The sequence below is a fragment of the Lynx rufus genome, unplaced genomic scaffold (genome assembly GCF_022079265.1).
Source record: "Lynx rufus isolate CCGP_SWC_20201006 ecotype Redwood Valley unplaced genomic scaffold, mLynRuf1.p SCAF_6, whole genome shotgun sequence".
Taxonomy (NCBI): Eukaryota; Metazoa; Chordata; class Mammalia; order Carnivora; family Felidae; genus Lynx; species Lynx rufus.
The window spans coordinates 108,150,682-108,177,409 of record NW_025814878.1 but is presented as its reverse complement, the minus strand read 5'-3'; the positions used below and the strand labels follow the sequence as shown (position 1 = coordinate 108,177,409).

Below are 26,728 nucleotides of genomic sequence, written 5' to 3'. Positions count from 1 at the left end.
TGCCAGGAACAATGTCACAACCATTAAGAAACTATGGGTAGGACAGTCTTCCCTGATCAGCATCTGTGGGGATAACAGGCTTGGAAACGACATGACTGAACGCTTGCTGAAAATGTCTTCTGACACACAGCTTAACATCTTTCATTTCAGCATATCACCATGCCTGAAATGCTATCAGTCTTGGCCTGATTTTGGTAAACAAGGATCTTTTTGTATAACAAAAATTCCTCCAAGACAGTTAAGATTTACTTGGAGTGCCTGATATATAGCTAGCACTCAATAAATGTTAGCTGAATGAGTGATGAATAATGGTTAATTTAACCTAATTGTTTTCCTCGGAGAATAGCTACATTGAGCGAAGACATTTTATGGACAAAAGAAAGAAACGTCATCTGGAGGACGTGAATATTTGACAATGCACGGGAAAAAGGCACAGTGGTGGTTAAAGGGCCACACAGAGATCATGGATTCTGGAGTACAGGAAGAAAAAAATCCAGGAGGTGGGGAGTAAAAGGGAAGGCACAGTTCACTTCCCACACCTGCCTACCTCCAACCCCAAGAGTGGCTGAGACAGAATTGACATCTCAGTTCTGCCCGTTTATAACAACCAGGAGGAAAGAGTCAACACTGTTCAATGTTCATGAAAGTCAAATAGGATGAGGACTGAAAGCTGCCCACTGACTCAGTGACATGAACATCACTGGTGAATTTAGCAAGGGTAATCTCAGTGAAATGCAATGAAATACACAAACCCATTGCTCTGAGATACAGCAATCTGAGGCTCAAAGGACTATGAAAGAAAGACATACTCTGGTGTCAGCTCCACAACCTTACTACTGGGTGACCCTGCAGAAGTTAATTAAATGCTCTGAGCCCCAGTTTTCTCATCTAAAAGGGGAATAACCACATCTGTCCACCCAGAGGGCTGTAAAAACTAAGTGAGAGAATACATGTGCATCTGCTGTAAGATTAGCAAATCTCTGTATGGGATCAAGCGTATTCTCGTGGTTATCAAATAACAATAAGTTTGTTCATGTTATTTAGCCAGAAGTACATTAAAAATCTGACCATGGGGCGCCTGGGTGGCGCAGTCGGTTAAGCGTCCGACTTCAGCCAGGTCACGATCTCGCGGTCCGGGAGTTCGAGCCCCGCGTCAGGCTCTGGGCTGATGGCTCAGAGCCTGGAGCCTGTTTCCGATTCTGTGTCTCCCTCTCTCTCTGCCCCTCCCCCGTTCATGCTCTGTCTCTCTCTGTCCCAAAAATAAATAAACGTTGAAAAAAAAAATTTAAAAAAAAAAAAAAAAAAATCTGACCAAAAACACCTGGGCAAGCACAAGGGTAGCCAAATTCACTGAGAATGACAGACATTTCTGCTAAAAGAGTTGTGCTCCAAGTAAAGCGACTTTCAAATGAAGAAGATATTTAGATCATGCACTGAATAAATTTACTGCCCTATTTTCCCCAACAATTTAAACAACATATTTTAATTATGGTTGTGCTTTCTGACAGTCAATTGTAAATTCAAATAACTACAGTAAAGATCTTGCCAGCTGTAATCAATCACTACACATTTGTGTAGGCAGGACTTTCCAGAAGGCTTTGCATTCCATTCGCGTTCTTTGTAGATCATTCTTTGGGAGGATAAGAAGGTGAATAATAATAACTAGAAATATCTTTGGATCATCTGTGACTGCATTCTCAAGTCCTGAAGTAAAGATCTCTGAGAAAATTGCCAATTTGTGATCAGGAGAAACCAAATCTAACAAGAGTCGGGGGGGGGGATCCATAAAGAAAAGCTTTATAACTTGGTAAAATCCTGAACTGGAATGAAAAATCTTTGTCTAGAAAAATGCTGGTGAGGAGCCAAAAACGGATGATAGTTAATACTTCCTGAGCACACACTGTGTCCTGGGGCATGTGTTTTTTGTGTCCAGTTCATTTGATCATCAGGGCAAATGAAGTAGCTATTACGGTGCCATTTCCCCAGGTACAGATGAAAAACAGACACGGAATCAGTAAGTTGCCCAAACCTACACAGCTACCAGGTATTAAAGTTGGGAGACAAAGTCCCCGGTCTTGATGTGTTACACAGTCTCCCACAACTACTGATTTACAGAAAGTGTTTAAATTGCTGAAAACTAATCATAACTAATTAATTACCTTAGCCAAATAGTTTCTGATTTCCCTGTTACTTTTTAATTGTCCTGTAAGTGTTGACAACAGAGTGTTAAACCAAGACAGGCATCCTTCTAAGCAGAGGGCCCTGCGCCTGGGGCTCACACCCAGGAAGCCTGCCCTGGCGTTAGGACAAGGTGCTTCCACTTATTTTAGAAAGAAGTGGGGTGTAAATTATAAACAAACACCAAAATTTCAGAACTGTAAAGTTGTTTGGAGTACATCTCAGGTGTCTGGGAAAGATACCACTAAAGAAAGACAGCAATGAGTACCCTTAGGTCATGAAATCTCCAACCTGAGTTTTAGTTAGTATAACAGAAGCACTTAGAGGCCTTGTTAAAACAGAATGCTCTGGGCTCGGTCAGTTAAGCGTCTGACTTCAGCTCAGGTCATGATCCTTGTGGTTTGTGAGTTCGAGCCCCACACCAGGCTCTGCGCTCAGAGCAGAGCCTGCTTGGTATCCTCTGTCCTTCTCTCTCTCTGCCCCTCCCCTGCTCACGCTTTTTCTCTCTTTCTCTCTCAAAAATAAACAAACCTTTATAAACAAACAAAAACCAAAACCTTCTGATTCAGAAGGTCTGGGTGAGGCCGGAGAATCTGCATTCCTAACAAGTTCCTAGGTGATATGGATGCTGCCGGTCCAGGGGCCACTTTGAGAACCACCAGACTCAAGAAAAAAGCAGTTATCCATCGGGTTATTTTCATTTCACTGAAAAGGCCTCTGTCCAAGAAACACCGCAGGAAGGAACCAAAAGTAAAACCCATTTACAAGAAACAAAGCTCATCACATCATATTCAGCAAGAAACGGAAGGCTACAGCCCCTGAAGGATAATCCTCTACATACCGATCCTCTCACTCAACAGTTATTCGTTGAGTATCCAATATATACTTGATGGTGTGCTAGGAGCCGGGGACACAGCAGCAAACATAGACGAAGAGTCCTTGCCTTTACAAAGCTCACATTTGAGTGGGTAGAGGCAGGCAATAAACAAATGTAACAAGTAAACACTGTGTCTAGTATGCGTTGGTGTTACACGCTACAAAGAAAAAGAGAGCACAGGATGGGTAAGCGTGGGGCCGCTGGGGCTGTCATCTTACATAGTGTAGTCACTGAAGGCCTCACTGAGAAGACATTTGAGCAGAGACCTGCAGGACAGGGAGGTAAAGACAGGAGTGAGAGAGAGTTCCGGGCAGCGGGAAGAGCAAGTGCAAAGGCCCTGAGCCAGGAACACGCTTGTGTCTGAGAAAGAGCAATATAAAAAAGAATGTTTTTTATTACTTCTGGACAAGGCAATTTTTCTACTCTCCTCAAGGACTGATGCACAAAATGATACTGAGTATGTGAACTTTGGAATACTGGGAAGAACACACACAGGTAATTTCTCCATTCTGGTGCCACAATGTTTTCGGAACTCAATCTTACATAAAATATAGTCACAATTAACACCAGTTTTTGTGTCCCTTTTGGGTGTTGTTTTAATCTGTTTCCCTGTTCGGGTGATTTCTGAGGAGAGCAGCCCAGACATTTCCAGGCCACGATGAGCAGAAATGCGGGTGGGCAGTGCAGAAGTTAGCAGTACCCGCACCCCTATCTACTCAAGGCTCCCTGTGCCCATTCACGCAAATGGCTTCTTACCGAATGAGCCTGTGGCTCTCTGCCCACACACTTACCCTGTGTGCCATGCTTGTTTAATTCATGTACGGGTGAGGCTACAAGGGCCGAGGTGTTAGCACCCCGGAAGTGGCCCCCAGCCAATAATGGATGGGCGTGGTTACACACAGAGGAGCTGCTTTGGCTCTTGGGTGGGACAGCCCTGAAGCATGTTCTTTGCAGTCTCCCAGAGGACACCAGTGGGTTTGAGTCCCCACTGCCCAAAGTGGTCACCTATTCTTTTCACATACCTAATGATGGCTTCCTTTCCTTCACTGTCTCACTTCCCCCCTCCCCTGCTCATGTGTCCTGGGCTCCCCTCCCCAATACACTACCTTCACACGAATCTTAGCCTCAGGATCTGCTTTATTATTTTTTTTTTAAGTTTTCTAAATGTTTGTTTGTTTGTTTGTTTAGAGAAGGAACAAGCAGAGGAGGGACAGACAGAGAGGGAGACAGAATCCCAAGCAGGCTCCACACTGTCAGCACAGAGCCCAAGGGGCTCTCTCTCATGAACCATGAGATCATGACCTGAGCCGAAATCAAGAGTCAGTCGCTTAACCAACTGAGCCATCCAGGCGCCCCTCAAGATCTGTGTTAGTAGGAGGCCTGCCAGCATAAGACACGTATTTTCTAGCTAAGGAAACACATCACTGAGAGAGCACCTCTGATCCACTGGTCAGTGTCTTTTATCATCTTTTTAATTTAAGCAATGCTATTTATTTTACCACAGACCCAGTGATTTTCATCACATGTCTCTGCTCTGTCAGAGAACTCAGATTCCCCACAGCCAAAGTGCTTCATATAACTCTCAGACCATTTTTAGTGGTATCGTATCAAGTGAATCACAAATAGCTTTAACTTACAGTCATCAGTGCAAAATAATGGCTTCATGCAATTTCTTGTATGGTCACTCCTAAGAAGAGACATCCGGATTTAGACTCATTTGTTTTACCTCTAATAGTAAATTTCATTATTTTAAACGTGCATCTTTAGTACATAACCTATGCCTATCCGGTGGACTACCATGCTCTCTGCAAGCTCACTAAATGCGGGTGGCATGGCACTATTATCCTCTCCCTTATTAAGATTTCGGTGGAGCACCTCGAGATCATCACCTTCTATAATTTCAGTGGGCTTTAAAAGCTGACACGTGTTCCTGGTTTTAAGCACAAAGTCATGTTCTCAGTTGCGGATAAAATTTTAAAAGTGCTACAGCTAAAAGTTTGAATTTAAGAATAATAGTGAAATCACAAAAGCTAGAAACGCAATGTTACCAGGAAATTTCAGCATAGCAAGAAATGGCACCAAGCACAGGTACGTGTTTGTGAACAACACATCTGGTGAAGTAAAACTGTGGCCAGAAGTTGAACAGATCTGTGGGAGCCAGTGGGTTCTTGTCTAATTTGGTGGTAACCAATGTTTGCTGCTTGAAAGCCAATTTTGAGAAAAATAAAGTGTTTACTGGCAGGGATGTTTTGGTGAATATCTAATGGAATTAACTTTATTGAGTCCCTTGGGGAGAAGTTCTGCTCTAATGATTTAGATTACCAAATCTACTAAACAGAAAAACAAATGACACTAAAGTTTTCTCTTTTTATCAAAGTTTACTTGGGGCACCTGGGTGGCTCAGTCCATTAAGCATCCAACTTCGGCGCAGGTCACGATCCCGTCGCTCTTGAGTTCCATTGGATTCTGTGTCCTCCTCTCTCTCTATCCCTCCCCCACTCACACTCTGTGTGTATCTCTCTCTCAAAACTAAACATTAAAAAAATTTTTTAATTAAAAAACATAAAGTTTATTTATTTTGAGAGAGAAAGCCTCCATAATTCAACTTTTCCCCCTATAGGTAAGGTATCATTTCTTTCCCTTTGCTTTCAGGTTTTTTTCCTTTGTCTTGAGTGTTCTGAAGTTTAACTATAACTTGTCCTAGAATGGATTTGAGTTGATCCTGTTTGGGATTTGCTCAGTTTCTTAAAGCTCTAGATTTAGGCCTTTTGCCAAATTTGGGGAATTTTCAGCCATTACTTCTTTGAATACTTTTCAACCCTGCTCTCTTTCTCCTCTCCTTGGGGACTCTGATGACATGAATATTAGATTTTTGCTAGAGTTCTCACGGGTCCCTGAGGGTTTGTTCACTTTGGTTTGGTTTTTCATTTTGTTTTCCAGCCTATTTTCTTTCTATTGTCCATATTGGGTAATGTCTATTGTTACCGCTTCAAATTCATTGATTCTTTTCTCTGACCTCTCCCTCCTGCTGGTTAGCTATCCATCAAACTTTTTATTTCGGTTATTGTACTTTTCAGTTCTAAATTCCCATTTGGTTCTCCTTTAGATCTTCTATTTTTTTGCTGAGACTTTAAATCTTTTCACGTGTTTCAAGCATGTTCATAACTGCTCATGGAAGCACTTTTGTGATAGCTGCTTAAAATCCTTGCTAGGTTATTCCAGACCTATGTTATCTACATACTGGCATCTGTTGATTATTTCTTCTTATGCGAATTGATATTTTCCAGATTCCTGATATCTCCTATCTGATAAAGGATTTTCAACGTATCCTGGGTAGCTTAGGTATGATGTTATGAGATTCCCGAACATACTTAAATCTTCTTTTGGCATGCCTCCTCTGACAACGTGATAGTGGGAGCAGCAAGGTGCTACCTCACCACTGCCAGGTAGGGGTGAAGGCCCAGGCTCCCCACCCAGTCTTCACACTTGTGGGGGGCCCTCATTCCTGTGGGTGGAGGCGAGAATTCAGGCTCCCTTCTAGGCCTCATCTGTCACGCCCCTGGGTAGGACGGGGGGGGGGGGGCACCTGGTTGCTGCTCACTGATACCACAGCAGGGTGAGGGAGGCCTTGTTACTGCTGGTTGGTGGTGAACCCCAGGATCCCATGTGACTTCCAATGACAACTTGGGGGAGGGAGAGGGAGAGGGAGAAGCTGTTACCTCCACATGGGGATGAGTCTTCCCACTCCTCGGATACCACCCTGGCAGTGGGGGATGGGGTGCCTCGCGATAGCCAGGCCTTTGTTGTTGGGGTAGGGCGGCGGGATTTTTCCATGGTATCTGGGTGGAGCAGGGCAACTAGTCTCAAAAAGTTTCTGTCTCACTAGGGTGTCCCTTTCCTGGTCCCCTGGGTATAGAGAACAGACTTTTCTTTCCATTTTTGTCTGAGCCTGTTGGTGTTTCTGGGTTGCCAGTTTTGCCAGCATCTAGTCTGGGACACATGAGGCAACACACACACACACACACACACACACACACACACACCCCCATGTCATTCCTCAGGTCTGGAGGTCCCCTGGCCAGCCTACCTTCTCAGAATCTTCTCATATTTCTTTTACATATAATGCCCAGAGTTTTTACTTACACTTAGTGAAAGGAGTAGAGAGAAGTGTGTTTACTTCATCTTGGTCTGAAGCCATAAGCTACTGGACATATTTTTAAAGTGGAAAAGAGTACATATGTCTAATTTTTTCAACATTTAGACTGAAGAAGGTGTCGAAGTTCACATAGTACATATTTCTTTCAGCCTCAAAATAATCCTGTAAACTTGGTATTGTTGGTATCTCCCTTTCTCCGAGGGGATGACTGATTCAGAAGTGACAGGTCTGACCCAGAGTCTCAGGGTAAGTTTGTCACAGGGCTGAGGCCGGAATCAGATTATTCCACTGATGCCACATTGTTTGAGCCAGAGGGGGAAGAAGCATGAGTCCACAATAAGATTTCAGTTTATGTGTGTAAGTACTCTTTTGCGCCTTCTCTTCTACCCCATTCTGGCCTCCCTGTCTCTGCTCATGCAGCAGGACTGGGCAAGCTATACAACCAACAGCATCGGCACCAGGACCCACTTCTTAGAGCCACAGCTACAGCCCTGAGGGGCGTGGCCCTGGCCCTACCAGGAGGGAGTGTGGGCTGTCCCTCCCACAAGAAAATGCCCTCTCCCAAGCCCTGCCCCGCCCAACCCCCCACCCCCACCCCAGCAGGTTCAAGTACTCTCAAAAGTCCTTCTCCAAGTCTGTGGTTGTAACCCTGGGAGGTTGCTTTTTCCCTTCAACCTCTACTCAAAATAAACTGAAAGGCTGCACTTGGTGTTGTTCAACCCTGGTGAAATCAAAGGTTAGAAGAACTGGTTCAGAGTGACTAATAGCGTTTCCAAAACGAGCCTGGCTGGACTTTTTGCACTGCAGGTGCTACGGCTGTCCAGGCCCAGCTATGGGGCCCTCTGTCTTTGGTACAACCAGTCCCCCTCACGGTGTGCACCCTATTCGTTTTGGTCAAACCGCCTTCCTCTAAAACACTAGACTTCCAGATTGCTCCAAAAGCACTCACTGCACATAAAATTTCCCACACCCCAAGCTTTTAGGTAACACATAAGATTGGCTGAAGACCTGGGATTCTTTTTGTTTCTTTGTTTGTGTGTTTTTGTTCTGCTGTTTATTTATTTTTGAGACAGAGTGTGAACAGGGGAGGGGCAGAGAGAGAGAGGGAGACACAGAATCTGAAACAAGCTCCAGGCTCTGAGCTGTCAGCACAGAGCCTGACATGGGGCTCGAACCCACGAACTATGAGATCATGGCCCCAGCCGAAGTCGGGCGCTTAACCAACTGAGCCACCCAGGCACCACAAAGACCCGGGATTCTTTTGAATTTCAAGTGCATGTGATGGGACCTCAGAAAAGTTTAGACTTCAACATTCTCTCCTTAAATTTTTCACTAAAATTCACCCTCCAGGTGATGATTCACCCTCCAGGATGATGTGCCAGGTTTGGCTTGTGGCTTCAGGCATCCCCTGATAGACCACCACATCCTCCCAAGATAGATGCACCCCAGCTTGAGAAGAATAACACTGAGTGAGATATCAAATAAAATCACAAGTTCCTTACACTGGAAATGAATACAATATTGTACGTCAACTATACTTCAATAATAAAATTAAAAACAAAAAACTACAAGCTCTTTCATATGGTGCAATACCATATACTACACACACTTGCGCAGCTACTAAATTTTATCTTTATAAAAAATTAGTCCAAAACCAATGAGTGAATTAATATGATAAAAGGCTGATTTTGCATAGGATATATTTCAGAAAAATCAAAGCTCAAAAGAGGAAGAATGATAAAATGCTTCCTAGGGGGGATGTACTAAATAATAAACAACTAACCACAAAGATTCTTTTACTTAATTTCCAGTGACACAAATGTAAAGTTTTATAACTTCTCACCACTGGCATGCAGTTCTGTAGTCATGCAATCACGTCACTTTTTGACTTAAGTAGGAAAAGATGAGTCTAAATTAGTAAGGCTCCTGAATTACACAACTTTGGAAAGAAATAGCACTAATTTTATTTAGCTTTAATTGTATACAGTACCAGGATTAAGCTACAATGGGTTAACCCAACAGAACAGCCTTCAAAGGGCCGAGTTGAGTGGCTGGATTTTTGTTGAGCATGTATTCCTGAAGACTAATCTTCATGGGGGAATAGCAAGTATTTCTTAAAAGCATCAAATATCTGAGGGAAATATGTACCTGAGCGAAATATGTATCTGAGGTAAATATGAAATATGAGGAAAGCAATAGTAGAGCATAAACATAAAAAAAAAAGGTATATAGAAAAAAAGCCAATTCAAAGGAAGATAATAATTGTCTTCAGAGTGAAAAGGAAGGATATCATATCAATAAACAAGAACAGACTTTGTTTCCATCTCCTAGAAGTGAAAAAATAAAATTGCTAAAATTAAAAATGTGAGATGCAGGTGACAAAGAATGAAAAGCACAGCTGAAAAGGAAATTACCATGCTAGAACACTGAGCTAACAAATTCTTTCAGGACTCAGAACCAAAAAACAAAGAGATGGGGACTATGAATGGACAGTTATAATATTGGGAGGAGAGAAGTGCTAGTTATAGAAACAGAAGTTCCAAAAATAAGTTGGAGGGAAGGGAATTATTGTGTTAATTATTAAAGATATTAACAGTGTGATAACCTAACACTCGAGCTTGAATATGTAAAGTTTTCAGACAGAAATGGCTGAATGAGACAAGAATACATGAACACATGAAAAAATAGCCATACCTAGACTATCAAGGGATTCACTGATATGAAATTCCATTAAAAAAAGAACAAAATCCAGGGGCGCCTGGGTGGCGCAGTCGGTTAAGCGTCCGACTTCAGTCAGGTCACGATCTCGCGGTCCGTGAGTTCGAGCCCCGCGTCAGGCTCTGGGCTGATGGCTCAGAGCCTGGAGCCTGTTTCCGATTCTGTGTCTCCCTCTCTCTCTGCCCCTCCCCCGTTCATGCTCTGTCTCTCTCTGTCCCAAAAATAAATAAACGTTGGAAAAAAAAAATTTTTTAAAAAAATAAAAAAAAAAAGAACAAAATCCAAACATCCTAAAAACTTCCAGAAAAGAAAAAAAAAAAGGGCATTTCCTAAGAACTAAGATACAGATTGACATTGACATCTCTTCAGCAACACTTCTGGCAAAGAGGCAATAGAGCAGTGTCTTCACAGTTACAAGAGAAAGGAAATTGTTTTTAAGTTTATTTACTTATTTTGAGAGAGAGCGAGCAAGTGGGGGAAGGATAGAGACAGAGGGAGAAAGAGCATCCCAAGCAGCACAGAGCCCAACGTGGAGCTCAAACCTATGAACCATGAGATCATGACCTGAGCTGAAGTCGGACGCTTAACCAACTGAGCCACCCAGGCGCCCCGTGAGAACGGAATGTTTAAGCTAGAATTATTGTATACCCAAATTCCATTTTAACTGTGAAAGGGGATGAAAAGCTTCCAGAAGTTCCCCAGTCTTGAACTCTCTAAGAAATTATTACCAGCCATACTCAAAAGGAATCCAAGAAGTAGACACAAGTATAAGAAACAGTGATGAGCAAAGAAACAAATATTAACTCAGAGATAAATACGAATAAAGGCTGATGATAAAAATGATGAACAACAATCCAGAATGCAGTTACCAGCTGGTCCCAACACTGGAGATTGTAAAAGGAGGAAAGGCAAAGTGAAAGTGTGCGAAGTGAGAGACAGACAGGGGGAGAAACTTTAGATATTGAGGGGAAAACAAAAAACAAAACAAAACAAAAGAATGAGTTTAAATATCTGAACTTCAACAACACTGGAGTGGCTGAAGTACAACGTACACCTTGAGGGAGAAAATGGATATCAGCAGCAGTGACAAGTACAGTCAAACCAGCAAACAGCAAAAGAGGAAAAAATGAAAAGTATGGTAAGTGGAAAAAATAAATTAAAATCGGAAGAATGGCTCCAAACATCATTATCATAATCATAATAGATACAAACAGGTTCAAATAGCCAATTACAGGTCAGGGGCTCTGAGTGTGGCTGAAAAACAAAGGCCAGCTATCTTTTACCTAGATAGTAAAACAAAAGGTCACAGGGAAGTTGAATTAAGAGATCGAGAAAGATAAACTAGATAAAGGCTAACAGAAAAAAATAAAATAGCAAAAATATTTTCAGGAAAAATGGGATACAAGGAGGTAAGTACTAAAAAGGACAAAGAGGAATGCTTCCTATTGCTGAAAGATAGGCTCCACTAGGAACAACTTGGGCAGCCTGGATGAAAATGCCTGTCATTCTTGAAATCTCATCATCATCGGATTGGGTGTCATTGTCAAGTCAGTGAACAAAACAAATCCCAACCTTTGTGGAGCTTTTGTTCTAGAGAAGGATGGACCAGAACACTAATAAACAACCCAACTAGGTAGTATGTCAGATGGTGATAAGTGCTAAAAAAAAATAAAATGGGGAAGGGTGAAAGGGAGTGCAATTTCAAATGCAGCTAATAAAGGAACGCCTTCCTGAGAAGCTGACAAAGGAGCAAGACTTCAAGGACAACCATGCAGATCTCTGAAGGAAGATGATTCCAGGCCCAGAGACCCAACAAGAGCTGGAGGGGAGGTGGGCTCAAGACGGAAGAGCTCATTAGTAATGAGAAGAAATACCAGACATCCAGGAAACCGAAACGAAGGCTCCCTCCCTGAATGATTTTAGGAAATTTCAAAATGAGGTCAGCTATCTGAAAAATGACATAACCCAAAAGATTACTAACAGGAAGAGAATTTTAGACAAGTGTGACATCCAGTCAAGGAGCTCTGAATTTTTTTTCAAGTTTATTTGTTTTGCAAGAGAGAGAGAGAGAGAGCACAAGCATGAACAGGGGAAGGGCAGCGAAAGGGGATGAGAAGGAGAACCCCAAGCAGGTTCCGCACTGACAGCCCCAATGTGGGGCTCAAACTCCTGAACCACGAGATCATAATCTGGGCCAAAATCAAGAGTCAGAGGCTTAACCAACTGAGCCACCCAGGCACACCAAGGAGATCTGAATTTAACCTAAAGAGGTTATTGAACTGTGACTGTAACTAAAATAGCCGAAGCCTACTCAACTGTATTTCACCCACCGTGGAGAAAGATTGTATTAAAAGAGAAAGACTTAGTTTGAGTAAGATTCATAAAACAAAGGAGTTTGAAAGACAAAAGGTGACAGTGAGTTTCCAGCAATATCTGTGGGAGAAGGTACACCAATTAGTGGAATTAAAAATGGGTCTACTTAGCAGGTATAGATCTTCCTCCACCTACAATGAGGTTCCATCTGATAAACCCACAGTAAGTTGAAAATACCCTAAGTTGAAAATGCACTTAATACACCTAGCTTACCGAATATCATAGCTCAGCTTAGCCCACCTTCAGTGTGCCCAGAACCTTAATTAGCCTACAGGTGGCTAAAAACATCTACCACAAAGCCTGTTTTATACTAAAGTGTTGAATACCTCATGTAATTTATTAAGTACTGTGCTGAAAGTGAAAAACAGAATGGTTATATGGGGACAGAATGGTTGTAAGAGCATTGGTTGCTGACCCTTGTGATCGTGTGGCTGACAGGGAGCTGTGCTCGCTGCCTCTGCCCAGCATCATGAGAGAGCACTGTGCTGTGTATCCCCAGCCTGGGAAAAGGTCAAAATTCGAAATTCAGAATAGGATTTCTACTGAATGCCTATCACTTTCACACTACCCTAAAGTTGACCAATCATTAACTGAACCATCCTAAGTTGGGGACTGTCTGTACATTTTTTATTGTAAGCATAAAGACAGATGTATTTGGGGATTATGAGATCATCAAAATTATCCAACTAATGTCAGGATCAGAAAATAAGCTTAAGTAGTAGTAGTTTCCCATACAGATTCCCTACAAGAGGAGACCGTGCTTATCAAAGGTCCCAAAGAGACGTTGAGCGTCTGGTCCCAAAGAGACTTTGCCAATATATACTAATACAATGGCATTCTGATTTATTGGGTATTCTCATGTGAGCTTGGTTCCAACGGTCAGTAGCCTAGAACTGTCTAAATATGTAGAAACACAAGGGATGTAAGAACTAAGGACCAAGCTTTGAAAAGTAGTTATTACACTGAGGTACAGCTGGGTCAACCATTAGTAGGCCTCCCAGGTGTCACCCATACCTCATCCTTCATCCCTCCAACCATATGTTTGAAATGCTGTATTGATGAAAGATCCCTGCAGTTAACAGAAACCACCCAGGAGTCCACCACCACTAGCCATGCAATCCTGAGCACGTCACTTAATCTCTCCAATCCTCAGAGAGGTATGTATCTTTTAAAATGGGAGTAATAGTGGCTATTCTGTCTATCTCACTGGTTTGTTTTGAGGCTCAGCTTCTAAATCTAAAACAAACAGCTACATGGATAGAAGGTATTAATACTATCATCATGACATGCCCTGTAGCCTGAGTATATAATTGATACACCGAAGGACATTACCACAATTATCTGAAAATTGAAGACAAGATAAAAACCACTAACCCATCGAACAAAACATAGGAAATCCTACCTCTCGGCAACTGGTTTGGCAATGTTTTCAAAAATGGTCTCCTGGTTTGCACCCTGATCAAAAATTCTTTGAAATCTGCAAATATGAGAGTGGTGATTATTTCAAGGCTGAGCTTCAAACACAATTGGATTAATACTTTCTTCCCAAAAGCTTTGTAAATGACCCCATATTTACATCACTGGGCTTACCTAACCTAACACAATGTTTGCCCTGTAGTCCCAACCACACTGCACTGTTGTACCCCTGTATACACATGGTGGGTAAACAGTATTGCTTTGACAAGATCTGCACAATAAATCCCTCTGAAAAACTGCAGCAGCTTTGAACCAAATAATAAACTGTGTGTTCTTTAGGTCTCAAGAGGGACAGTGTCTGCAACTGGCATCAAATTCAAATCCAGATAAGTGTGTGAAATGGAAACCCAAGAACAGGATGTAAACACCCAAAGAACTTCTGATGTCTGACCTGTAAGGGAAGGACACAGCTGTGAAATGTATGATTATAGAACTTAGTTTTAAAATCGTGAACTGAAGTTGATTTTCCATTAATGGGCGCTGCCTCCGTGACTTAATTTGCAGGATAGTTTTGTCCCATTTGGTTGATCGTGAATCAAAAGTCAAAAAGTAAATGAAGACAGACCTGTCCTGCAAAGAAAAGGCTTTATCAGATTGGCCAGGCCAGGGCCTCGGGGAGGTAGAATGGTGTCAATGCTGCTCTTCTCCCAATGGCACTGAGCTTGGTACAGGGGCACAGGCACAGTGGGAAACTTGGGGTAGGAGACACACAATATTCTTTTATAGTGTGGGAAGGTGCTACCAGCAAGTATGGTCCTCATTACAAGATCATGAACAGGGGTGCCGGGGTGTCTCAGTGGGTTAAGCGTCTGACTCCTGATTTTGGCTCAGGTCATGATCTCACAGTTTGTGAGTTCAAGCTCCGCATTAGGCTCTCTGCTGTCAGCGTGGAGCCCATTTGGGATTCTCTCTCTTCCTCTTTCTCTTGTCCCTCTCCCACTCACACACTGTCTCTCTCCCTCTCTCTCTCTCTCTCTCTCTCTCTCTCTCTCTCAAAAATAAATAAACATTAAAAAAAGATCACAAAGAAAGTAAGAGAGAGAGAAATGGGGAAGGAAAGGAGGAGGGGGAGTAAGGGAGAGAAAGAAGAGAAGCATAAACAAATAGGGCAAATGTTAACAATTGGTGAATCCTCTACCAAGCGTAGAGGAGAGGCAATCGCATTATTCTTCTACCTCTCCTGCATATTTAAATTTGTTCAGAATCAAAATTAGGGGTGGTGTGGCTTTAAAGCAAAACCTGTAAAACAAACATGTTGAGGGCATCTGAAGCAGCTTTCAGAGTGGCTTAGGAACCTTTGGTCTACGTGTCTCACTTGTGACTCACAAGTGAGTCGGACACATGTTCAATTACAGTAGAGACTACATGAAATGTGGGACTATTTGCACTATGAAGGAGTTCAGAAGGATGCCTGGACATGGGTGGGAAATCTAAATGGAATGAAATTCATTGTCTTTAATCAACGTTAACTTCAAAAGTTCCTTAGAGCTTCTCAACCTCCCTTTTGAAGAAGCAAACAATGAAACCATACAAAGAGAGACTGTCAGACCCTCTGGCTACCATGTCATTTTGCAGGCAAGATTTTATCTTAGACAGTAGTACTTACCAACTGTGCCCAGAATACTCAAAACCCATGAGGTGCACCCCTTCGGATATGAATGCTGACCTAACACCGGGGACATGGCTGTTCACATGCTCACCTGAGCACAGACTCAACAGCGCTTTTGAGGATGATGATGATAAGGCCAATTTGCTTCTTTAACCAGGCTGGTGATGCCTGAGGGAATCAATCAGCCATTCCCAACTCCACCTCCCTAATAGGAATCACAACCACCGCCATGCAAAGAGATGGCAGGCATTTCAATAAATCATACAATGTTAATTAAAGACCAAATATCATCATCTCAAAATATTTTATTTTATATAATGTAGTTACATAGTAATTTGAAGAGCCATTATGATCAACTAGCTTCTGAAAACCACGGAAGAACAAAATAGAGCCATAGAGCTTAAGAAGTTCGGTGTAATCTTTTACAGAGGAGGAACCTGAGGCCCAGGGAGATAAAGCAATTTACGCATGGCCCTGGAGCTAATCAATAATGCTCCCTGAGACAAACCTTAAGTGTCCTGATTCCTTGGAGGTCCTTTCACTTACCAGGAAGTTGTGTAGGCTCTTTGTAAATTTCAGGGCAAATCTGGCACATGCTCATCTCTTCCCGTCCCAAACTTGCTCTTACTGACCCTCCTCATCCTAGCAAACAACAACTCCATCCTTCCGAAAATTCAGTCCAAAACCCTTAGGGCACCCTTGACCCCTCTCCTTCCATTACACTCTATATCCAACCCATTGGCCAACTCTGTCAGCTCTAACCTTCAAAATACATCTAGCATCCACCTATTTCTCAACATTTCCACTTGCTACTACTCCAGCCCAAGCTACCATAGTTTCTTGCCTGGTCTCTCTTGAAACAGCTGTCTGAGTAGAATCTTACGGTCTATTTTCACATGCCAGGAGAAATGATCCTGCTAAAATGTAAGTGAAATTATTTCATTCTTCTGCTCAAAACCCTCCATTACCTTCCCATAACGTTTTGGGAAGAAAAAGCTTACGATGACTTCTCCCCCAGAAGAATCCTTACAGTGACTTACAGGGCTCCCTACGATCTGGTCACTCTGTCGCCCCTTTAACCTTCTTCTTCCCCTCTCTCCCCCTTGCTCACTCTCCTGCAGCCACACAGATCCCTTTACTCTGCCTCAGACATGCCAGCACTCTCCCACCTCAGGGACTCGCTCTTCACTCTTCGCATCTCCTTGGCCTGGAATCCCAATCCCTCAGATAGCTGAATGTCTGACTTCCTCCCCTCCTTCAAGCTCAACTACCAGCTTCCTATAACACCTTCCCTGACTGCCCTATAAACACTGGAACCATCCCTCCCCTTTGCTGCCCCTCTTCCCGGCACTCCTTCCCCAGCCTGACATATATTTTCTCCACGGCACTTTACACTTTCTGATATATACTGCACTTCTGATCTGCCTAACCACCTCCTCGCACTAAAATGTAAGCACCATGGGAGCAGGGCCTTTGCTGCACTCCCTGCTGTATTCCTAGCCATTATAAGGCATACAGTGGAGGGTCAATAAATATTGGTTGATTGAATGAATGAATTTTCTAGGGAAAAAAAAACCCTTAAAATGCTGAAATATTTACCTCCGAACATGGGTTAAATACTTTATTAATCTCTTTATTTAAAATACTAAAGCCAATATCTTTAATCTAGAGACTTTGAAAGAATGAATAAGAGGATTAAAAATAAGCAGATAGGGACATCTGGGTGGCTTAGTCAGTTAAGCACCTCACTCTGATTTCAGCTCAGGTCATGATCTCACGGTTGTGAGTTCGAGCCTCACATTGGGCTCTGCACTGACACTGTGAAGCCTGCTTGGGATTCTCTCTCTCTCCCTCTCAATCTCTCTCTCTTCCCCTCCCCCACTCATGCTCTCTCTCACTCTCTCCTTTGAAGTAAATAAACTTTAAAAATAAGCAAATAACACTTTTTCTTTTTCTTTTTTTTTAATTTTTTTTTAACATTTATTTATTTTTGAGACAGAGAGAGACAGAGCATGAATGGGGGAGGGTCAGAGAGAGAGGGAGACACAGAATCCGAAGCAGGCTCCAGGCTCTGAGCCATCAACCCAGAGCCCGATGCAGGGCTCGAACTCACAGACCGCGAGATCGTGACCTGAGTTGAAGTCGGACGCTTAACCAACTGAGCCACCCAGGTGCCCCACTTTTTCTTTTTTAAAAAGCTTATTTGTTATTTATTTTGAAAGAAAGTGTAAGTGAGTGTGTGCAAGTGGGGAAGGGGCAGAGAAAGGGAGAGAGAGAATCCCAAGCAGGCTCCATGCTGTCCCACACAGAGCCCAATGCAGAGCTCAAACTCATGAACCAGGAGATCATGACCTGAGCTGGTGCCCCAGCAAATAACACTTTTTCAATGAACATGTTTAAAGGCACTATTTGTACTTACATAATAGAAAAAATACTTTGGAAAGGGCCCATAGATAGAGACATGGCCAATCGCTTCCTAACAGTCACATAGAATCATGCTGAATAAACTGTTTCAGCAAACTGTGGCTTTTTAGAGATGCTCTTTGCCCAGCTGTCATGAAAGCCCAAGTAGGGTAGCATGCTTACATCAGCGGGAAATGGCCCGCTTCACAAAAAATAAGTCATGTTTTATAAGCCTACTCCTTAAAGAAGACAACGAAAGGCAACGGGAAGCCAAAAAGACAGGGTGAGGACCACCTCACTCTGCAACCGTGTGCTAGCAATCCCACCTTTGCTTATGATACAAGGAGACACAAGCAGATGGGGTACAGGTGGGAGGAGAAATATATAAATGAGGCACAAAGGGTAGGCTGTCAAGACCAAAGAGAACTTACACGAGACATACATAAATAAAGAGGAATAAATAAGAATTAGAGAAAGAGAGAACCATAAACAATATCTGGATGGGTTTTATGCAAAGCTCAAGAGCAGAAACTATTAAAACAGGGCCCGTGCAAACAGCCTGGGAAGAGGGGCACCGGGGGGGCTCAGCTGGTTAAGCGTCTGACTCTTGGTTTCAGCTCAGGTCATAATCTCATGGTTCATGAGATCAAACCCCATGTTGGGCTCTGCGCTGACAGCACTGAGCCTGCTTAGGATTCTCTCTCTCCCTCTCTCTCTGCCCCTCCCCCCACTCTCTTTGTCTCTCAAAATAAATAAATAAACATTAAAAAAAAAAAAGCAGCCTGGAGAGAAATGCAAGACAGCTATTAGGATTCTTTCAGCAGGACCCAGAAATCCACTCCCTAAACTCAGGCAGAGATCAAATATGGCTTTAACTTGGGCTCAAACTGCTTTAAAAGTCAAAAGTAGGCATGAAAGAAACCAGCACAATCTGAAACTACGGAATAAAGGCAGCACGAAGTAGCCCAAACCACACCACCCACCCCCCGCCCCAATTCAAAGACTGGCTACTCAAAGAGAATCTGGACCAAAGGCACTGATGACAATCCAGGGGTGGCTGTTGGGTACGTTGCACCTGATCCGTACAGTTCAGCAGTGTCCAAAAGAAATATCATGTAATCCATAAATGTGAGTATATATGTAATTTAAAATTTTCCAGTAGCCACTGTTTTCTTAAGAAAGAAACACATAAAGTTAATTTTAATAATCTGCTTTGAATCTAATATATCCCAAAACGTTACCATTTTTTTTTAATGTTCATTCATCTCATGAGAGAGAGAGACACAGAGCACAAGTGGGGAGGGGCAGAGAGAGAGACAGACACAGAATCCGAAGTAGGCTCCAGGCTCTGGGCTGTCAGCACAGAGCCTGATGCAGGGCTCGAACCCACAAACCACGAGATCATGACCTGAGACAAAGTCTGACGCTTAACCGACTGAGCTACCCAGGCGCCTCCCAAAGTGTTATCATTTTAATATGCAATCAATATGAAAAAATTCTTGAGATGTTTTACATTCTTCTTTTTTTTTCACGCTAAGCCTTCAAAACTCCTTGATCTATTTTATACTTAGAGCACATCCCAGTTCAGGCAACAGCTACATTTCAAGTGCTTAAGAGCTACCTGTGGGCTAGTGGTCACTACCTTAGACAATACCGATATGGAGCATACATACGGGCATATGAGGTCCACGTATCATTTATGTTGTGAAGAAGGTTCATCTATACAGGGCACATAAGATGTTGACTTTAATAAAGTTTAGTCCTACAGTGAGCTTCCTGTAAGTGTCAAACCATAGTAGGCCACGTAGGAAAAGGACAACACTAGATAAGCAGATGCAGCAAAGAAAGGCTGGGATCTTGGGACAGCATCTTGGATAGAGAAATACACCCTCTTTTCAATTGTAGGCACAGCAATGAAAAGACAATTTGAAATCTACCTACTGGAGGAGATCGAGAACCACACTATACTCTCCCTGAGAAATAGTACTAATGCTTTCACAGTGCATATTAACGCACCACAAGAGTTCCATAGTGAAACACAAATGAAAGAGAACGATAAACTTACTTAAATTTGTAGCTTTCTCGCTTATTATTCACAAATCCATCTGCCAAATCGTGAGGTACGATAATTTCCAAGCTAGGTGTTAATTTTTCATCTTCATCTATGGAATAAATCTGCAAACATGAAGACAACCGATGAACATATCACAGTAAAATTAAGGCTTGAACTATGAACGTGTTATCATGATAGGGATTGTGATTGTACAAAAATTATACTTTCAAGATAGACCATAACATAGCATAATTTGGATACTTTGCCTCTGAATTGTGTGTAGACTCAAACAAATATATAGAACTGGAAAAGAGGTAAAAGCTAAATTGGTGCTCTACCCAAGCTCAGCTCACCTTTGAATGATCGAATATTCCAATTTGAGCATTTGAGTGTCTCTGTCATAGAGAAACTAATAGTTCTGAAAGCAGGACATCAATGTAAGTACTGCTCTGGAATTATGTACCAGAAATTAACATCTTACTACAACCAACAAGCATTTCTGAGCATTTACAAAGTGGCCGAGGCAGATCAAAGGACTGGGTCTGGGACTTCTCAGGGAGCTCACAAGAATGCTCTAATTCAAGTTATATTCAAAGCAGCCCAAGTGTCCGTGAGACATATTCAGGCATTTGATAAAAGACATGTGGTTTCAAAAGACATATGTAATTCATGTCTTTGATGTCACCTTCAAGGTTCTCCTCCCAGTTCAGCCACTAATTAGTAAGGGACCTGGGAGGAATCACTTAACCTCTCTAAAGTGATATGGAAATGAAGGGTCTCCACCAACCCCCTTACAACTGTAAATGCTCTGATTCTCTTCTTGGTTACCTACTCCTTTATTTACTGGCCAGGAAAATCAAGACTCAAGCCTATAAAGAAGTCATGTGGAATAAAGAATAGTGTAAGATTTGGTACCCAAAGACTTGCATCCAACACTGAGCTCAATTTACCAGCTGCATGACCAGCCACCACGTTCTGAATCTCAGTTCCTTTATTCATAAAATGAGGAAAACAGAATTGCCTCCCTTACAAGATTGCTGTGGGGATAAATGATGTCATGGAAATGGAAGCATTTTGTAATGCACCATAAAAAATGTTAGTCATTAGATTTAGCGTTTTTTTTTGAAAAAAGACTTCTTGTCTTTCACCAGGAAATAAAATTCTTTCTGACAGGCAATATTTCCTGTTTAAGACTCATTTAGATGCTTGATTATGGGGGAAAAGTCATATTCTTAAACAAGTAAAAGCCTGCCTGAATCTCCCAAAAGTCTAAATAATGTTCCTAAGCAGATTTTTATTGAAACCTCTCACTTAAAACGTGAAGAATTCATGCAGAAAAGTCATCCTGTAAAATAAAATTATTTGTAGAAAGTAATGGCATCAGGTCTGAGACTTTCCATGGCTAGATTTTCTCAAGAGACACTTAAAAATTATATCCTGTGGGGCACTACACTTAAAGAAAAAAAAAGTTAATGGCTACACAGGTGAGTGAAAGGGGTGTGTAAGACATGAAACATATAAGAGTGAGGCACTCCTTATAATGTGAGTCACACGTTTTCAAAAATTCTGTAACACTCAGTGCTCACAAGACAGAAAGGACCATCGACTACAATAAGAAGAGTGACCCTCTACCTCTCTGATTAAGCCATTCTTTGAGGCATTAAAGAAAAGTCCCTTTCAGCCAGAAAGGGACTTTCTACATTTAGTCATAACGATACTTAAATTTGAGACACAGTGGGATTTTTATACCTAGAAGACAATTAGAAGAAATGCAAGGACAAATGTAACCATGTTTTTAAATGTATTAAAAGCACTATACAAATTAAAAGCATGGCCATTGCTAAAATTATCAGACGTTTGTCTAATGTAGCTTCTAAGTTACCATTCCATAAATTATTACCATTTACTTTATAGTGCCTGAAGGAAAAAGACTAATGAAGTCATGGAGCCCCAAAATGAAGAGGAAAGAAAGAAAAATCCCTTTGAATTTCTCTTGGGTGAATGTTACAGGCTGCATATCCATACATCTCTCAGGAGCAAAAAGAGTGCTAAAAAGTGGGATGTCTAAGGGAAAGCAGGGATACACTAACTCAAAATGCATTCATCTGTGTTCTCTTATTTTTGTGATGGGGCATAATGTTGCAGCTTGGTAAGAACATGCCATTATAAAAATACAGTACGAGACCCACAAATACTCCCTGGAGTATTGAGCAATCCACTCCACAGAACCTCACCAAAGAAATGCAGAAGGGGCACCTGGGTGGCTCAGTCAGTTAGGCATCCTTGGTTTCAGCTCAGGTCATGATCTCACAGTTTCCTGAGTTTGAACCCTGCATCAGGCTCCAGGCTGACAGCACAGAGCCTGGTTGGGATTCACCCTCTCCCTCTCCCCCTGCCCCTTCCCCACTCACGCTCTCTGTCTCTCTCAAAATAAATAAAGAAACTTAAAAAAATGCAAAAGAGGGGCGCCTGGGTGGCTCAGTCGGTTGAGCGTCCGGTTTTGGCTCAGGTCATGATCTCACGGTTTGTGAGTTCGAGCCCCGAGTCGGGCTCTGTGCTGACAGGTCAGAGCCTGGAGACTGTTTCGGATTCTGTGTCTCTCTCTCTCTGCTCCTCCCCTGCTCTTGCTCTGTCTCTGTCTCTCAAAATAAATAAATAAACATTTTTTAAAAAAATGCAAAAGAAGGCAAAGTAAAATACCCAAACACTGCACTTTAAAAAAAGAGAAAGTTCAAAGTTACCTCCAAGATTCTCTATCAACCCCCTCCCCACCTTCACTCCCACCCCTCCCCCCAATCTTGAAGCACCTGCTTCCCACTGCTGAATCTACGTAGACAAGCCCCATATTTTTGTCTAAGAGTCTGAAGAAGTACATAGGGACTTTACATATAAAACACTTGGTATGGATGATGCACTTTTAAAAACCTTCTTGTAAGTGAATATAATAGAAGAGAAAATGGGAAGATATCGATGGTTTCTTTCTACACTGTTTTATTCCTTTAAAAAAAAGCCACGTATTTTCTTTGGACTTTTCTCATGCATCTTAAAGTATTCCATGAGTAAAAAAACTGTTCATGACGATGATGACAAAGATGTCTATTTCTTGCTTTAAATACATAAATTTCACAAGGCAAATGCTACATTATGATATACTGTTACACATATACACATTGTACATATGGGTAGATATAAAATATTATTAATAATATACCCATTCCAGGCACTCATGAGTAAGACCCAGATTGCCCTTACCTATTCCACTTGGGAAGGCAAAAAAAAGTTTTGTCTGAAGAGCTAAGAACTTTAGAATAAAAAGTCCTTAATTAAAATCAGGGTTCTGCCTCTCATTGAGTGGATGGCTTGGCCACATTATTTAATCTACCTGAGACTCTGTTTCCTCATCTACAAAATGAGGAAAATGACATCAACCTTGCAGGATTCTCCTGAGAATCAGAGATAATGTAGACAAAACACCTGAGTGGTGAGAACAACCATGCTCTTTCTCGGGAGAAAAAAAACGGGTTTTGAAGCATTTAAGAAGCACACCAAACATCCCTGCTCATGGCAAGGGCAATGACTTAACCTTCTCCATACCTCTGAGTTTAGCACACTAGAGGAAGCACCTAGTAAATGCTCAGTTAACGTTTTCAGAATGAAGAGTGTATGTGTATTCTTTGTTTAGGGATGCAAAAATATCTACATCTGCAATAAGTATACGTCACAGGTTCATGTTTGTGTTGCACAATGCAATGTAGTTAGGCAACAAATTCCTAAGGGTCCACTGTGCGCAGGGCCACAGAGATATGTTTTTGGTGTGTATCTACCTACATTATCTGTAACATCTCAGACATGTATGGACACGCATCTCTTGCTGACACGTTCTGCCCCGGTGAGAAACATACGTTTGGGCGCATCTTTGCGTAGAGTATACAGAACTGCGTCACCGCTCCCAGGAAAGGTGCGATAAGGCCGCCGGGTTGAGGCACGGTCCCTGTGTGCGCGCACGAACGCGCACACGCACTCGTTGGCCCTGCGTGAATACACATGCCCAGGGGCCCGTAGGGGGTCTGTGCACGGCGTCCGCGCCCGAGGTGGGGGGGGGGGGTGCTCTGCTGGGCGAGAGTGACCTGGGTGTCTACCCTGACAGCGGGACACTGGTGTCTGCTTGGCGGCCCGGGCGCCTCGGCAGAGTGTGCAGGACTCTTGAGCCGACCCCCCGCCCCAGCCTAGTGCCCCGCGTGCCGTCCCTCCCCTGCCTGGGAGGCCCCGCCGCGCCGGCGCCCTAGCTGCCCGTACCCCTTGTTGCTGCTTCCGGACAGTAGGCTTCACCCTCGCGAAAATCTGGATGGTCTGCTGCTTCACCATCTCCTCCAGGCTCTGCACTGACCCTTGACCTCTCTCAGGCTCAGGTTCCCAAAACTTCTGAATCCCACCACTTCCGGCGAGCGGGAGCCTTAGCAACAGTAACTATGGACACTACCCAAGGAGCACCGCGCCAACCGGGACCGCCTCCTCTCCCTAATTGGTTGCTGACCGTAGAGGGGCCTGTAGAGAAGTACTGAGGGGCGGGGTTGGGGCGGGGCCGAGCGGAGAGCGCTGCGCACGCGCCGGGTCAAGTTCTGGGCACCAGGTTTAGCTCCACAGCTGGCCTACAGAGTGGTTAATGGGGTGACAACCACCATGCCTCGCCCGGTTCCTTAATCCATTCTTTCTCTGTGCCAACACCTCTTTTTAACACTGAAGTCATTCTGTTTTTTATTATTCATTCATTGAAGAAATGTCACTTGATCTGTGACAAGCAATATGTTGGCTGGGGATGATTCTGAGCTGAGCAATACTGCCTCTGCCCACTTAGAGATGAGGGTCTGATGAAGGAGGCAGCTTTTCAGCAGGAAGTTACAAGTTACCCGGGGTTGGGCATGGGATTCTGTGGAAGGCACCTCTTCTATCTCTGTTTGGGAAGAGGCCAAGCCTGGAAGAGAGAGGGACTATTTCCTATGCAATGGCCCTGTCAAGAATGGATGGGCTTCCATGTGCACTGTTAGTGGGAATGTAAATTTGTGCAGCCACTATGGAAAACAGGATGGAGGTTTCTCAAAAAATTAAAAATAGAACTGCCATATGATCCAGCAACTCCTCCTCTGGAAATATATCCAAAAGATTTGAAATCTGGTTGCCAAAGAGATCATTGCACTCCCACATTCTCTGCAGCATTAGCCAAGACATGGAAACAACTTATGTATTCATCAGTGGATGAATGGATAAAGAAAATGTGACGTGTATATATGATTTTTATATATTATTTATCTTCTACATGTAATGGAATATGTACATATACAATAGAATATTTTTCTGCCATAAAAAAGTAACAAAGAAATCCTACCATTTGCAACTACACAGAGGAAACTGGAGGGCATTGTGCTAAGTGAAATAACTTAAAAGGGAGAAAGGCAAATAGTGTATGATCTCACTTATCTGTAAAATCTAAACGAACTGAACTCACAGAAACAGAGACTAGAATAGGTTTCCAGAGGCTGGGGGTAGGGATAATGAGGAGATAGTGGTCAGAGGGCACAAACTTCCAATCATAAGACAAATAAGTTCCGAGAATCTAATGTACAGCACAGTGACTATAGTTAACAATATTGTATTATATACTTGAAAATTACATAGACAGTAAATCTTAAGTATTCTCACCAGAAAAATAAATGGCAATTATGTAAAGGGATGGAGGTGTTAACTAACCTTATTGTGATAACCACTTCATAATACAGATGGTCCCTGACTTATGATGGTTTGACCAATAATTTTTCAACTTTATCGTGGTGCAAAAGCAATATGCATTCAGTAGAAAACTGTACTTAGAATTCTGAATGTTGATCTTTTCCCAGGCTGACAATATGCAATATCATACTATCTTATAATGCTGGGCAGTAGCAGGGAACCACAGCTCCCAATCATCCATGTGATCACAAGGTTAAATAATCTACACACTCACCCAGACAACCATTTTATTTTTCACTTTCAGTACAGTATTCAATAAGTTACATGAGTTGGTCAATACTTTATTATAAAATAGGCTTTGTGTTAGGTGATTTTTCCCAACTCTAGGCATACAATGTAAGTGTTCTGAGCACATTTAAGATAGGCTAGGCTAACCTGTGGTTGATTGGTAGGTTAAGTGTATTGACTGCATTTTCAATGTGATATTTTCAACTCAAGATAGGTTTATTGAGACATAACCCAATCATTAGTTGAGAACGATCTTCATATACGTGGATCAAATTATCAATTGTACACCTTAAACTCATATGTCAATTATATCTCAATAAATATGGAAAATACATACATACATAAGGAAGGATGAGTACCTCAGAAGACACTGTTAGCACATGAAAAGATGTTCAACATCATTATCCACCAGGAAAATACACATTAAAACCACAATGGGATGTCACCACATGTCTATCAGAATGGCTAAAATAAAAAAAACAGCAACAAAACCAGGTGCTGACTGGGGTACAGAGAAACTGAATCACTCATATATTACTAGTGAGAATATACAATGTGAAACGTATCATAGATAGTGGTATTCTAGAAAACAGTTTGGCAGGTTTTTTTTTATAAAACTAACGATGCAACTACTATAAGATCCAGCAATTATGCTCATGGGCATTTATCCCAGAGAAATGAAAACTTGTGCTCACACACACAAAAAAATCTGTACTTAAATGTACATAGCAGCTCTGTTTGTTAATAGCTCCAAGCTGAAAATAACCCAGATGTCCTTGAACTGCTGAATGGATTAAAAAAAAAAAAAACAATTGTGGAATAGTATTCAGCAATAAAAATGAAAAGGATTACTAGTACATATAACAACTTGGA

General features: G+C 42.3%; 1 protein-coding gene across 1 annotated transcript in view; it reads right to left on the bottom strand.

Annotated features, from left to right (window-relative positions):
• KIF6 (kinesin family member 6) overlaps positions 1-24,208 on the bottom strand; it is a 380,232-nt gene extending 356,024 nt beyond the window's left edge. The window contains exons 1-3 of the mRNA XM_047103038.1: positions 24,140-24,208; positions 19,856-19,965; positions 13,705-13,779 (exon numbers count right to left, since the gene is read on the bottom strand). Of these exons, the coding sequence (XP_046958994.1) occupies positions 13,705-13,779; positions 19,856-19,965; positions 24,140-24,208 (254 nt within the window). The remainder of the gene's footprint in view (positions 1-13,704; positions 13,780-19,855; positions 19,966-24,139) is intronic.
• Positions 24,209-26,728: the final 2,520 nt, after the last annotated feature.